At 51.8% G+C, this 14,628-nt stretch overlaps 1 protein-coding gene across 1 annotated transcript in view; it reads left to right on the plus strand.

The window, feature by feature from the left end:
* Positions 1-14,628, plus strand: part of OBSL1 (obscurin like cytoskeletal adaptor 1) — a 74,053-nt gene that overhangs the window by 14,161 nt on the left and 45,264 nt on the right. The window contains exons 6-9 of the mRNA XM_073306795.1: positions 2,438-2,743; positions 3,160-3,435; positions 4,392-4,667; positions 6,673-6,945. Coding sequence (XP_073162896.1) covers positions 2,438-2,743; positions 3,160-3,435; positions 4,392-4,667; positions 6,673-6,945 — 1,131 coding nt within the window. The remainder of the gene's footprint in view (positions 1-2,437; positions 2,744-3,159; positions 3,436-4,391; positions 4,668-6,672; positions 6,946-14,628) is intronic.

Below are 14,628 nucleotides of genomic sequence, written 5' to 3' on the forward strand. Positions count from 1 at the left end.
TGGGGCTGGATTGGAGCCAGCGTCCCCTAGAGGGGAAAGACCCAGTACCCCATTAGGGACCTCTGGGCTTTTCGCCTTCCTCTGGAGCTTGGGCTGTGGCTCACCTGCTGGGATCATCTGGGCACCTCTCCCTAATCAGGTCCCTGCCACTGTGGGGCTTGGGTTGTTGGCGGCCCCTCAGTCTCTCCTGTTTGCTGCCTGTGGCCACAGCTCCGTCTCCTGAGGGTCAAAACGCTTGAGTCTAACTCAAATCTTTGGGTTTAATATAGGGGTAGCTGGGTAAAAATGATGGGCCTGTGATAAGTGATCTGGTCCCTTCTGGCCTTAGACCCAGTGACATCTGTGAAACTAGCGTGATGCTCCCAGTGGTGATGATTGAGCATGAACACCAACCTCAGGGCGGATGGGTACAAACCAGGCCACAAACCCCATGTTGGCTGTGAGCTCTAAACTTGGATTTCACCAACCTCCTGTGCCTAGTGCAAACTCCTCAGGCACTTTACCAGCCTTAACATGTAGTCACAGACAGTCCCCTTGGTACGCCGATCTGTCCCGTTACTGGGCGAGCCTAGCTCTGTGACAGGCGGCCTCTTATGCCAAGGATCACAGCAATATTCAGGTTACTCCCAGTCCCAAAGGACCAGTCACTTACCCCAGGTAACTTGTGCTTTAGGTCTCACACTGAAGACGATGCTTGTAGCCAGTCCTATAGTAACTATATGAGGGTTTATTAAGTAGAAAAAGGAAATGAGTTGTTTATGAGGCTAAACCAGGTGAACATAGATACACAAATGACTTACAGGCTTAGGTTTCAAAAGGTGATGTAAGTTTCTATAATCAGCCAGCTCTATGTGTAGCTTTGGGGCTAACCCAGGCTAAGTAGCTGGGGATCTCTTGCTTATGCTTAGAAACACCTTGATCCCCAGAGTCCAAGCAGCACAGAGATACCTAGTTCCTTTGGTTTGGGGTCCCCCCACTTCTGCCAACTGCAGACTCAACTGATGGGAGACGTCCACTCACACAACTCATCGTCACAGGGAGAAGAGCAGCATTTTGCTGACGGTTTCTCACTCCACATGTAGGGAGTTTCCAGTTGCAAGAGCCACCCCTAGCCTGTCCGGTACTGCCAGGTCTCCTCCTTCAGGAGGGACAGAACAATTTCTGTAAGCGAGGCGCTCGCTCACTAATGTGTCTCTCCTGCATGGTGATTCACACGGTTTCAGGGGCTCACAATACGCCCGCTCCAATAGTGCAGGGCAATATTGAATACAGCTAGTGCAGGGGAGATTAACGCAGGCAGCAGCTGATAAGCCTTCACGAGTGCGAACACTTCCTTGTAATGCTGATCCCTGTTTTACCACTATTACCCCACAAGTGAGCCAGACAGATCGCAGCTCTCTATAGGTCAGTGTCCAGCTGAGAGATGGGGACCTGAGCATGAGTTGGCACCTGGCCTGGCAGCGTCACACCTATGCCCAACAGCCAGATTGGAGCTGGTGCTCCCTAGCGCAGCATGGCCCTGTGTCACAGTTCCTGAGTTATCTGCACTTCTGGCCCCTTCGTGGCCTTCTTGAGGGCACCCCACTCCAGCCTCTAGCCGGCACTTTTCTCTGGGCTGAGTTCTGCACCTCCCTTCTGCTAGATGCGGGCCTTCGGCTGCAGAACCCTGCAATGTATGGTGATTCTGTCCGCAGGTCTGACTTCAGCTCAGCACTGGCAGTCTGGGGTTAACCAGGGACCAGCCAGCGCTCATGAAAGCAAGTGCTGTTTATTCAGAACAAAAGCATAAAACAATAAACAGCTGCTAATGCAGGTCTGTTTTGCCCAGCAGTCCTTCATCTGCCACATGCAAACCCTGCTAGGCCTAGACTACTTCAGCTCCTTTCCACAAGGCCTGGCCCCCTGGTCCCAGTTTCGTGTCAGTTCCTGGATCGAGTGCGGGTGACGTCTCTCTCTGTCGGGGATGGTGGGGGGTCACTCGATACACTTGAGAGCTCTTTATTTCCCTGGCCTCGTGACCCAGGGTCAAACCAATCTATGCAATGTCCCCAGCATGGCTTTCACAGCCGTGTTACCGGCACGAGGGATTTGTACTGGTGATTTTAGTTCCTACTTGAAACATCTTAGCTCACCCGTTGAGCCAGGAGCACACTAGCCGTAAGACACACAGATCATTTTTATAAAGCTGATGCAGGAGTATTTTAATAGTCCATGTGTCCAGAGCAGTGTATCCATCCCCTGGAGCTGGATTGGAGCCGGTGCCCCAGAGGGGAAGGCGTTGTATCCCATTCCCGGTCCCCTGACGCCAGGCGGCCCCTGCACTGGGGATCGGGGCTCGCAGCCCCCAGAGGGGAAGGCCCCGTGTCTCAGCTGGTTGTTTACCTGCTCAGTCGACATCTCAGAGCAGGGAGCTAACCAGATGTGGGGTTTGTGTTAGGTGCAAAGCGTGTTCCCCCGAGTGCGCCCGTGGCCGCCGAGATGAGCACGGACCGCAGCAACGCTGCCCTCCTGACGTGGTGCCCCGGCCCTGATGTGCACAGGAGCCCCCCCAGCAGCTACGTCCTGGAGCGGCAGGAGGCTAGCACGGCTGAGTGGGTGCAGTGCCTTACCACGGACCTGGCCAGCATGGTGGAGGTGCTCGGGGATAGCGTGCCTGCCGAGGCAGACTATTGCTTCCGCATCTCTGCCGTCAACAAGTACGGGAGGAGCAGGCCCGTGGAATTCCCTGGCTCTGTGCACCTTGGTACGTACCACAGCCCTCTGGGGCCTGTTCCCTTCCTGAGCTTGCTCCCTCCAGGCTCTGCTCCTGCCTGAGCCCTGCCAGACACGGCTGGATGCCAGGATCCTGGGAATTACAGCCTGCTTTGGCTTGTGCAGAGCACTGATTGACTGAGTCCAGTGCTGGTCCAGTGACCCCTTCTTCCCAACACAGAATGGGACGGGGCCATGGCGCAGGCCCACCAGCTGAAGGGCACTTGCCCTGGGGAGCTGGCCCATGGCTGACGGGCAGCCCCTGGTTCTGCACCCAGCGTGCTAGTGGCCAGCTCAGAGGGGTGAATGGGTAACGTGGCCCATGGCCAGGGGCTGAAGGGCAGGGGGGCCGGAGCTCTGCTCGAGGTGTTGCCCATCTCTGGCTGAGGACCCTGCACTGTGCTCTAGTCCCTGTAGCCTGCGTGCGGAGAGCCCTGAAGGACGTGCAGGTGCAGGTGGGCCAGGATGCCCAGTTCTCCCTGGAGCTCTCAGCCTCCGTGGCGGGGAACTGGTTCCTGAATGGGGCAAAGCTGCAGGAGGAAGAGGAAGGCCAGAGCTACTGCATAAAGTGCAGCGGGACCGAGCACTCCCTGCTGCTCCGCAGTGTGCGGCTGGCGGAGAGCGGGGCCGAGGTCACATTTGTGTCCAGCGGCGTGCGGGACTCTGCCACTCTGCGGGTGCAAGGTAAGTGCTCTCCTGCTGCGGATCAGCCCCCAAACCAGGGGGAGGCGGGGGGGCACTATATCCAGGCTCCAGACCACCCTCCTGGGATATCAGCTGAGATCACTGAGCTGAAGGGATGAACCAGGCAGCACGAACACAAGAGTTACAACAAGGGCCTGCCCTTCTCACACACCTGTCCTCCCAGCAGCTCAGAGTCCTTGGCAAAGGCCAAATAATCCTCCCAGTCCGTGGGAGGTGGGGGAGGGACAGGCAGGCACCACTTCACCCAGCAATATAATGCAGCCCCCTCTGGCCTGGGTGGTGGCAGCTGCTTTGGGGACATTTGGCTAGGGTGCTAATCCTTCTTTCACTGCAGCCTCTTCAGCACCCAGAGGCATCTGACATAGCTCCTGTTGCTTCCCTGGCCTGCGAGAGCTCTCTCCCTCCCCGCAGAAAGCATGCTGCTTGCTCAGGCCCAGGGCATCTCCCTGCGCTGAGCCCACAGGAGGGAACGCTAGTTCGGGCAGGGAGAGGCTGCGCTGGGCTCCCTGGGGTGGCAGCAGGTTCTCACCTGCCCTGCTGGGGCTGGGAGCAATCTGCCCTGGGCTCCAGTGTGAAGGTGCAGCCTTGTGAGACACAAGCGAGCTCTGTTTCTGCAGCAGGCTGTGCTCTGGGGTGGGGGTGGAGCGTTGCATGCTGGGTGCTGCAATCTCCAGGGGCTGCACCGCTGACCGATGCACGGGAGAGCGGCTCCTGGCCATCTGGCAGCCTGGCCTGCGGTGGGATGGGCTGAGCAGCAGGAAGCTGGCCTGCGTGGGATGCCAGGCAGCATGCACTGTCTTGCAGAGCCCAATCCCATAGACCAATCTGCATGGGGCCTACCCTGGGGCCTGCTGGGACCCGGGACATTGTCCTGGCTGCCCTGTGAGAGCAAGGACTCGCCTCCATTCTCTGCTCATTCACGGTGACTCTCTCAGCCCCACAGGTGCGCATCGCCCCGGTGCCTGAGGCCCACCGCCTCCGGGAGCTCCTGGCAGGGCTGCCCTTGCTCCTGGAGTGTGAGGTCTCCACGCCCGACGCCCCTGTGCGGTGGCTCAAGGACGGGGAGGCTGTGCCCTCGGACGACATCATCACCCTGCAGGCAGAGGGCTGCGCCAGGAGGCTGTGTATCCGCTCTGCCCGCCCCTCGGATGCCGGGACATACACGTGTGATGCGGGCGAAGATGCGCTGAGCTTCACAGTGACCGTGACTGGTGAGCTGGGGGCTGGCCCTAAGGAGCCCTGCAGCCCCGCCCCTCCTGCAGGTTCCTTGCAGGCATGGGCTTTGGGCATTACAGCTGGAGACGTCCCATCACATCCCAGCAGGACCACGGCAGATGTGTGGCCCTGAGACTCCATTCTCCCCTCCTGCCCCATCCACCCCCACTCAGCCTCTCTTCCTCACTGCCTCTCCCCCAGAGACCTGCCTTCTCTGGCCTTCACAGGCTCCTCTGGCCACTGAAATCAAATCCTCTGGAGCTGCCATGGCCGGATTCTGTCCCTTGCCCCAGGGGAGGCCTATGGCCATGTGAGCCCCAGGGGCTCTGCCACCCTGCTGGGTGGTAAGCAGAGGCCAAGTGACGGGGGATGATCTCCCAAGGCTGCCGGCTGCTGGCAGCGCACGGTCTCCGGCTGGGCTGCAGGCTAGTGACTTACTCACCCTTCCTTGTTACCCGGAGTGCCCAGTTCCTTGTCTGGACACCTGCAGTGCACTCCGGTTACTGGCTTCACCTCCCTTCAGCACTGGCCCCTCATCGCAAAGCACTTAGGGTCTGTTTCCCGTGCAAAGAAAACCAAACCAAACCCTGCAGCAGTGAGTCTCAAACCATGGGTCACTGACTGGGGCTCGTGCTCCATGGCTGTGAGTAGCAGCGTAGCTGTTCCCGCTCAGGCTGCAGCTGGGCTCTGAACCATGGCCCCCTGCCAGGTTTCAGAGCCTAGCTTGAGCCCAAGCGGGAATGTGTACACTGCTTCTTTTAGCCCCATCACGTGAGTCCCGCAAGCCAGGTGACCCAGGCTCTGAGACCTCCTGCCAAGGGGTTTTTTTGCACTGTAGATGTGCTGTAAGATTACGTCTACACTGCAAAGAAAAAACCCACAGCTGGCCTGTGCTAGCTGACTCAGACAGTGGGGCTCGGGCATCTGGGGCTGTTTCCTTATGGTGTAGACTTCCCGGCTCGGGCTGCAGCCGGAGCTCTGGAATCCTCCTACCTCACAGGGTCCTAGATCCTGGGCTCCAGGCCGAGCCGGGAAATCTACACTACAGTGAAACAGCCCCTTAGCCTGAACCCCGCTGCCCAAGGCAGGTGGCCTGGGCCAGCCATGGGTGTCTAATTACAGTGTAGACATACCCTTAGTCATGTCTATAATAAAACCAAACAGAAGATTATTTAACAGAGCTTGAGATAAAAATTCACATACAAGCATGTAAAAGGGTTTGGAAACATCAGGTTACAAGGGAAAGGAAAACACAGCACGCAATCAGAGCCTGGACTTTCTGACCTTTCCTGTCTCACCCAATGGTCAGTCAGTCCGTCCAGCATGGGGCCAGTCCACTAGCTGGGATCTGCCTCTCCGGAGACACGTCTGCTGGCAGGGCACCTCCTCTGGATGAGGAAGCTTTTGCACCCTGGCTCCTTCTCAGACACAGCCGCAGACCTTTGTCTCTTTCCATAAGCCAGGCGTTTCCCTGGTTCCAGCTCAGCCCGAGGGTCCCCCGGTCAGAGGCTTTTTCTGCGGCTCTTTTGTCTTTGTAAATGCTCGGCCTGCATCTGGCCCAGTCTGTAAACCCAGGGCTGGGCTGGGTCAGTTGTTCTCACTCTTCACCGAATTAGCAGAGCCCCGGCCATCTCAGGTGACTGGCTGCACCTCCAGCAGGTCTGGAGCATCGTGCTCTACATTTGACACATCTCTTCCAGCAGTGCTCGTGCAGTAAGCCTGACACTCAGCTCGTGCTTCGCGTTCGGCAAGGACTGCACGACTCCCCACAGTGGGCTCTCGCTAGCCGCTCAGGCATGGTGCGATATGCCTGCCTGGCCACGGCTGCCCGCACCAGCGGCGGAACCCAAGTGTGCTCCAGTTCCCCTCAGTCGATGGGCACTGGAAGCCCCTTGTAATAACGAGCAATAACCTCCAGTACTGAGGAATGGGCGGGGCGGCTGGCTGTGAGTGACCCAGCCGGCAGCCTCTCTGCTGAGCCCGTCCTGTCTCCCTGCCCAGAGCCACCCGTGAGGATCGTCAGCTCTAACGAGGACGCCGCGCACACCTACCTGGCCTCGGAGCGCGTGGTGCTGGCGTGCGAGCTGTCCCGTGCCGACGGCCCGGTGCAGTGGTACAAGGACGGGGTGGAGGTGGAGGAGGGCGACTGCCTACTCCTGGAGCGCGAGGGGCCCCATCGCAGGCTCGTCATCCCCTCGGCCCAGCCGCAGGACACGGGGGAGTTTGTGTGCGACGCGGGCGGCGACTCCGTCTTCTACAACATCACGGTGACAGGTGGGTTGATCCCAGTTCACTGGCACAGGTGCTGCGGGTCTCTGGCCGTCTGTCTGAGGCGCTTCGATAGCTCTGTCGCTGCAGTGTCCACATGTTCAGCCCCTTTGCTCTCCGTCCCTCGGTCTGTCCAGCTCTTTCCCCTCTTTGTGCTTTGTTGTTCTGCCCTCATCCTCCCGGGCCACAGCGTCTCTTGTCCTCGCTCCCCTCCATCAGAAAGCTCCTAGTCACACACACGCATTCCTGGCCCAGCACGTCCTCCCCATCAGCTGTCTTCTGCTGCAGCTTCAATGCCCAAGAGCTGATATTAGCTGGAGGGACCCATCGGGAGCGGGTGAGGCTGGGGATTCAGGGCCTGGGCTTGCCAGCCCTGCTCACACTGAGAGAGATCGCTCAGGGAGGGGAAACGTTTTATTGCCCTTTGCTCTGTTTTACTCCATTGCTACTAGCTGCGCCCCGGGGACTTGCAATCTCTCCTCTCCAGCCAGCGGTTAACAGAGTGCTCTGTGGTGAGGGGACAGGGCTGGGGTCATGCTGCTGTACAGGAAGGTGATGGGAGCCTGCTGCCCTTTGTAAGATAAGCAGTGGCTGGTCTGGCCACACAGTGGATGGGGGACCAGTGAGGAAGGACCAGGTGGTGCTTTCAGTGACTCAGTAGATTGCGCTGGTCACTGCGCCATACTAAGCCCCATCACTCTCTTCCGTTCCCTCCTGAGGTCTCCCTTATGTCCCCGAGCTCCTCCCTCTGCCTGCCGAGCAGCCTGTTCCCAGGAGAGACGCAGACTGTAACCTGCCTAACACTGTGCACTCCAGAACCTGCCCCAGCGGGACTCTGCCACCCTCATTCCCCACCTCTGCCTGCGCTTCAGCTAACGGCCAGTCTGGGGCAGGGACCCACCTGCCAGCACCATGTGCCTCCCTGCGCTGTGGACGGGACGTGTCAGTCTCACTGCGATAAAGCCCCGGGCTCAGTTGTACAGGCAAAGGCAAGAACCCCGACATCCTGGCCAAATTCTAATGTAGGTGAAACCACCCTGCCTCCCTGATGCTGCTCTGCGGCATCTCTGTTCTAACAGACAAAGCACAGAACAAAGCACTAATGGGTGCCCCCGCCAAATTCCACAGGGAGCCGGATGAGCAGCTCCTTGCACTCCTATTGGTAATGTGTAGGGGAAAAGGGGGTGGGGAGGCTTGACCTTGAGTGACACGCGCTGGGGGTCTCATGCTGCCCAGACTAAAACATCCTTGGAATCACTAAATATTATAGATGACAATTCCCTAACTCAATATGTGCTGTATCCACCACGGGGGGTTCCATGTTAGACCTTGTTGTGACAGAGACATGAATCACAGAATTAAAAATGGGTGACATTTTAGGTAGACGTGATCATGACCTGATTGTACTTGGTAATATGCAAACAGGATAAAGTCTAGACCAGTCACATGTCTACTTGGTGCTTTAAAAGGGCCCATTAAAAAAAGCTGACAAAAAATGGGCGCTAGATCAACTGGGAGATTTAAACAGAAAAATGTAAATAATCATTGGGAATTGTTTAAGAATGAGACCTCTCTAGGTCCCTTTCAGCCCTATGATTTTATGATTCTCTGATTTTACTAGATGCCCCAAAAGCCACAGCCCAGAATGTCGGCTACAGTGGTTAAAAAACCAACCTGGCTTAGAGGGGAAGTGAAAGTAGCTATAAAAATTATATATATAAGCTAGGATTTGCAAAACATTGATAAGGGAAGCAACAGGATAAAATAAAAAATCTATGGCCAGCAGAATTAAGGACCATAAGAAGGAGGTTTTTTAAAGTATATTAGGAACAAAAGGAAGCCTAACAATGCTATTGCTCCATTATAAGATAGACTAGTCAGTAATAATGCAGATGAAGCAGAAGTGTTCAATAAATATTTCTGCTCTGTATTTGGGAAAATAACAGATGATGTAGTCATATCATATGATAATGGCTCTCTTTCTATTCCACTAGTATCTCAGGAGGATGTGAAACAGCAGCTACTAAAACTAGACATTTTAAAATCAGCAGGTCCTGATAATTTTCATTCAAGAGTTTTAAAAGAGCTGGCGGAGGAGCTTGCTGGACCATTAATGTTGATTTTCAATAACTGTGGAACACTGGGAAGTTCCAGAGGACTGGCAGAAAGCTAATGTTGTGCCATTATTTTAAAAGGGTCAGTGGGATGATCCAGGTAATTATAGGCCTGTCAGCCTGACTTTGATCCTGGACAACATAATAGAATGGCTGGTATGGGGCACAGATTCTAAGGCCAGAAGGGACCACTGTGATCATGTAGTCTGATCTCCTGTATAGCATAGACCATAAGACTGCCCTGAAGTAATTCTGGTTTAAACTAGAGCAGAGCTTTTAGAAAACATTCAATCTTGATTTAAAAATTTCCAATGATGGAGAATCCACCAAAGCTCTTGGTAATTTGTTCCAATAATTAATTATCCTGAAGTGTGGTTGATAAAGGTAGTAGTCTTGATGTAATATACTTAGGCTTCTGTATGGCACTTGACTTGGTACTGCACAAGATTTTGAATAAGAAACTAGAACAATATAAATTCAACATGGCCCATATTCAATGGATTAAAGGCTCACTGTTAAGTCTCAAACAGTAACTGTAATTGAGGGATCATCACTGAGCATGTGTGTTTCTAGTGGGGCCCCACAGGGACTGGTTCTTGGCCTTACACAATTTAACTTTTATCAGTGACCTAGAAGAAAACAAAATTATAAAATTTGCAGATGACACATAAAATTGGGCACAGGTAAATCATAGTCATAGGACTGGAAGGGCCTCAAGAGGTCGGCTAGTCCAGTCCCTTGCACTCCTGGCAGGACTGAGTATTATCTTGACCATCCCTGACAGGTGTTTGTCTGACCTGCTCTTCAAACCTCCAATGATGGAGATTCCACAACCTCCCTGGGCAATTTATTCCAGTGCTGAACCACCCTGACCGTTAGGAGGTTTTTTCCTAATGTCCAAGCTAAACCTCCCTTGCTGCAATTTAAGCCCATTGCTTGTTGTCCTGTCCTCAGAGATTAAGACAAACAATTTTTCTTCCTCCTCCTTGTAACAACCTTTTACATACTTGAAAACTGTTATCATGTCCCCTCTCAGTCTCTCTTTTCCAGACTAAACAAACCCAAGTTTTTCAATCTTCCGTCATAGGTCATGTTTTCTAGACCTTTAATCATTTTTGTTGCGCTCCTCTGGACTCTCTCCAATTTGTCTACATCCTTCCTGAAATGTGGCGCCCAGAACTGGACACAATACTCCACTTGAGGCCTAATCAGAGCGGAGTAGAGAGGAAGAATTACTTCTTGTGTCTTGCTTACAACACTCCTGCTAATACAGCCCAAAATGATGTTTGCTTTTTTTGCAACAGCATTACACTGTTGACTCATATTTAGTTTGTGGTCCACTATGACCCCCAGATCCCTTTCCGCAGTACTCCTTCCTAGACAGTCATTTCTCATTTTGTGTGTGTGCAACTGATTGTTCCTTCCTAAATACAGTATTTTGCATTTGTCCTGATTGAGTTTCATCTTATTTACTTCAGACCATTTCTCCTGTTTGTCCATAGAATCATAGAATATCAGGGTTGGAAGGGACCTCAGGAGGTCATCTAGTCCAACCCCCTGCTCAAAGCAGGACCAATCCCCAATTAAATCATCCCAGCCAGGGCTTTGTCAAGCCTGACCTTAAAAACTTCTAAGGAAGGAGATTCTACCACCTCCCTAGGTAATGCGTTCCAGTGTTTCACCACCCTCCTAGTGAAGAAGTTTTTCCTAATATCCAACCTAAACCTCCCCCACTGCAACTTGAGACCATTACTCCTTGTCCTGTCCTCTTCTACCACTGAGAATAGTCTAGAACCATCCTCTCTGGAACCACCTCTCAGGTAGTTGAAAGCAGCTATCAAATCCCCCCTCATTCTTCTCTTCTGCAGACTAAACAATCCCAGTTCCCTCAGCCTCTCCTCATAAGTCATGTGTTCCAGACCCCTAATCATTTTTGTCACCCTTCGCTGGACTCTCTCCAATTTATCCACATCCTTCTTGTAGTGTGGGGCCCAAAACTGGACACAGTACTCCAGATGAGGCCTCACCAATGTCGAATAGAGGGGGACGATCACGTCCCTCGATCTGCTCGCTATGCCCCTACTTATACATCCCAAAATGCCATTGGCCTTCTTGGCAACAAGGGCACACTGCTGACTCATATCCAGCTTCTCGTCCACTGTCACCCCTAGGTCCTTTTCTGCAGAACTGCTGCCTAGCCATTCGGTCCCTAGTCTGTAGCTGTGCATTGGGTTCTTCCGTCCTAAGTGCAGGACCCTGCACTTATCCTTATTGAACCTCATCAGATTTCTTTTGGCCCAATCCTCCAATTTGTCTAGGTCCCTCTGTATCCTATCCCTACCCTCCAGCGTATCTACCACTCCTTCTAGTTTAGTATCATCCGCAAATTTGCTGAGAGTGCAATCCACACCATCCTCCAGATCATTTATGAAGATATTGAACAAAACCGGCCCCAGGACCGACCCCTGGGACACTCCACTTGACACCGTCTGCCAACTAGACATGGAGCCATTGATCACTACCCGTTGAGTCCGACAATCTAGCCAACTTTCTACCCACCTTATAGTGCATTCATCCAGCCCGTACTTCTTTAACTTGCTGATCAGAATACTGTGGGAGACCGTGTCAAAAGCTTTGCTAAAGTCAAGAAACAATACATCCACTGCTTTCCCTTCATCCACAGAACCAGTAATCTCATCATAGAAGACGATTAGATTAGTCAGGCATGACCTTCCCTTGGTGAATCCATGCTGACTGTTCCTGATCACTTTCCTCTCATGTAAGTGCTTCAGGATTGATTCCTTGAGGACCTGCTCCATGATTTTTCCGGGGACTGAGGTGAGGCTGACTGGCCTGTAGTTCCTAGGATCCTCCTCCTTCCCTTTTTTAAAGATTGGCACTACATTAGCCTTTTTCCAGTCATCTGGGACTTCCCCCGTTCGCCACGAGTTTTCAAAGATAATGGCCAATGGCTCTGCAATCACAGCCGCCAATTCCTTCAGCACTCTCGGATGCAACTCGTCCGGCCCCATGGACTTGTGCACATCCAGTTTTTCTAAATAGTCCCTAACCACCTCTTTCTCCACAGAGGGCTGGCCATCTACTCCCCATGTTGTGATACCCAGTGCAGCAGTCTGAGAGCTGTCCTTGTTAGTAAAGATAGAGGCAAAAAAAGCATTGAGCACATTAGCTTTTTCCACATCCTCTGTCACTAGGTTGCCTCCCTCATTCAGTAAGGGGCCCACACTTTCCTTGGCTTTCTTCTTGTTGCCAACATACCTGAAGAAACCCTTCTTGTTACTCTTGACATCTCTTGCTAGCTGCAGCTCCAGGTGCGATTTGGCCCTCCTGATTTCATTCCTACATGCCCGAGCAATATTTTTATACTCTTCCCTGGTCATATGTCCAACCTTCCACTTCTTGTGAGCTTCTTTTTTATGTTTAAGATCCGCTAGGATTTCACCGTTAAGCTAAGCTGGTCGCCTGCCATATTTACTATTCTTTCGACTCATCGGGATGGTTTGTCCCTGTAACCTCAACAGGGATTCCTTGAAATACAGACAGCTCTCCTGGACTCCTTTCCCCTTCATGTTAGTCCCCCAGGGGATCCTACCCATCCGTTCCCTGAGGGAGTCGAAGTCTGCTTTCCTGAAGTCCAGGGTCCGTATCCTGCTGCTTACCTTTATTCCCTGATCATTTTGAATTTTAATCCTATCCTACAAAGCACTTGCAAACCCTCCCAACTTGGTATCGTCCACAAACTTTATAAGTGTACTCTCTATGCCATTATCTAAACCATTGATGAAGATATTGAATAGAACCGGATCCAGAACTGATCTGTGTGGGACCCCATTCGTTATGCCCTTCCAGCATAACTGTGAACCACTGATAACTACTCTCTGGGAATGGTTTTCCAACCACTTTTGCACCCACCTTATAGTAGCTCCATCTAGGTTGCATTTCCCTAGTTTGTTTATGAGAAGGTCATGGGAGACAGTATCAAAAGCTTTACTAAAGTCAAGATATACCATGTCTACCCCTTCCCCCCCATCCACAAGGCTTGTTACCCTGTCAAAGAAAGCTATCAGGTTGGTTTGAGACCATTTGTTCTTGACAAATCCATGCTGACTGTTATTTATCACCTCATTATCTTCTAGGTGTTTGCAAATTGATTGCTTAATTATTTGCTCCATAAACTTTCTGGGTACAGAAGTTAAGGTGACTGGTCTATAATCCCTGGGTTGTCCTTATTTCCCTTTTTGTAGATGGGCACTAATTTGCCCTTTTCCAGTCTTCTGGAATCTCTCCCGTCTTCCATGACTTCTCAAAGATAATCGCTAATGGCTCAGATATCTCCTCAGTCAGCTCCGTGAGTATTCTAGGATGCATTTCATCAGGCCCTGGTGACTTGAAGACATCTAATTTGTCCAAGTTATTTTCAACTTGTTCTTTCCCTATTTTAGCCTCTTCTGATCCTACCTCATTTTCACTGGTATTCACTAAGTTAGACGTCCACTCACCACCAACCTTCATGGTGAAAACTGAAACAAAGAAGTCATTAAGCACCTCTGCCATTTCCACATTTTCTCTTATTGTTTCCCCCTCCTCATTGAGTGATGGGCCTACCCCGTCCTTGGTCTTCCTCTTGCTTCTAATGTATCTGTAGAATGTTTTCTTGTTATCCTTTATGTCTCTAGCTAGTTTGATCTCGTTTTGTGCCTTGGTCTTTCTAATTTGTCCCTACATACTTGTGTTATTTGTTTATATTCATCCTTTGTAATTTGACCTAGTTTCCACTTTTTGTAGGACTCTTTTTTGATTTTTAGATCATTGATGATCTGGTTAAGCCAGAGTGGTCTCTTGCCAGACTTCCTGTCTGTCCTAAGCAGTTGGATAGTTTGCTCTTGTGCCCTTAATAATGTCTCTTTGAAAAACTGCCAACTGTCTTCAATTGTTTTTCCCTGTAGACTTGCTTCCCATGGGATCTGACCTACCAACTCCCTGAGTTTGCTAAAGTCTGCCTTCTTGAAATCCATTGTCTTTATTTTGCTGTTCGCCCTCTTACCATTCCTTAGAATCATGACTCTGTCATTTCATGAAAAGAAAAGGAGTACTTGTGGCACCTTAGAGACTAACCAATTTATTTGAGCATAAGCTTTCGTGAGTTACAGCTCACTTCATCGGATGCATCCGATGAAGTGAGCTGTAGCTCACGAAAGCTCATGCTCAAATAAATTGGTTAGTCTCTAAGGTGCCACAAGTACTCCTTTTCTTTTTGCGAATACAGACTAACACGGCTGTTACTCTGAAACCTGTCATTTCATGATCACTTTCACCCAAGCTGCCTTCCACTTTCAAATAATGCAGAGGATAGGTGACTGATAGAGAGCGATCTGGATCACTTGGTAGACTGGGCTCAAGCAAACAATGTGTAAATGTGTACATCTAGGAACAAATAATGTTGGGCACACCTACAATGGCAGGACTCTACCCTGGGAAGCAGGGACTCTGAGAAGGACTGCGGGGGTGTTGATGGGTAATCACCTGAACATGAAAAACCAGTGTGACGTGGTGG

Source organism: Lepidochelys kempii, chromosome 11, assembly GCF_965140265.1.
Source record: "Lepidochelys kempii isolate rLepKem1 chromosome 11, rLepKem1.hap2, whole genome shotgun sequence".
In the NCBI taxonomy this organism is placed as follows: Eukaryota; Metazoa; Chordata; order Testudines; family Cheloniidae; genus Lepidochelys; species Lepidochelys kempii.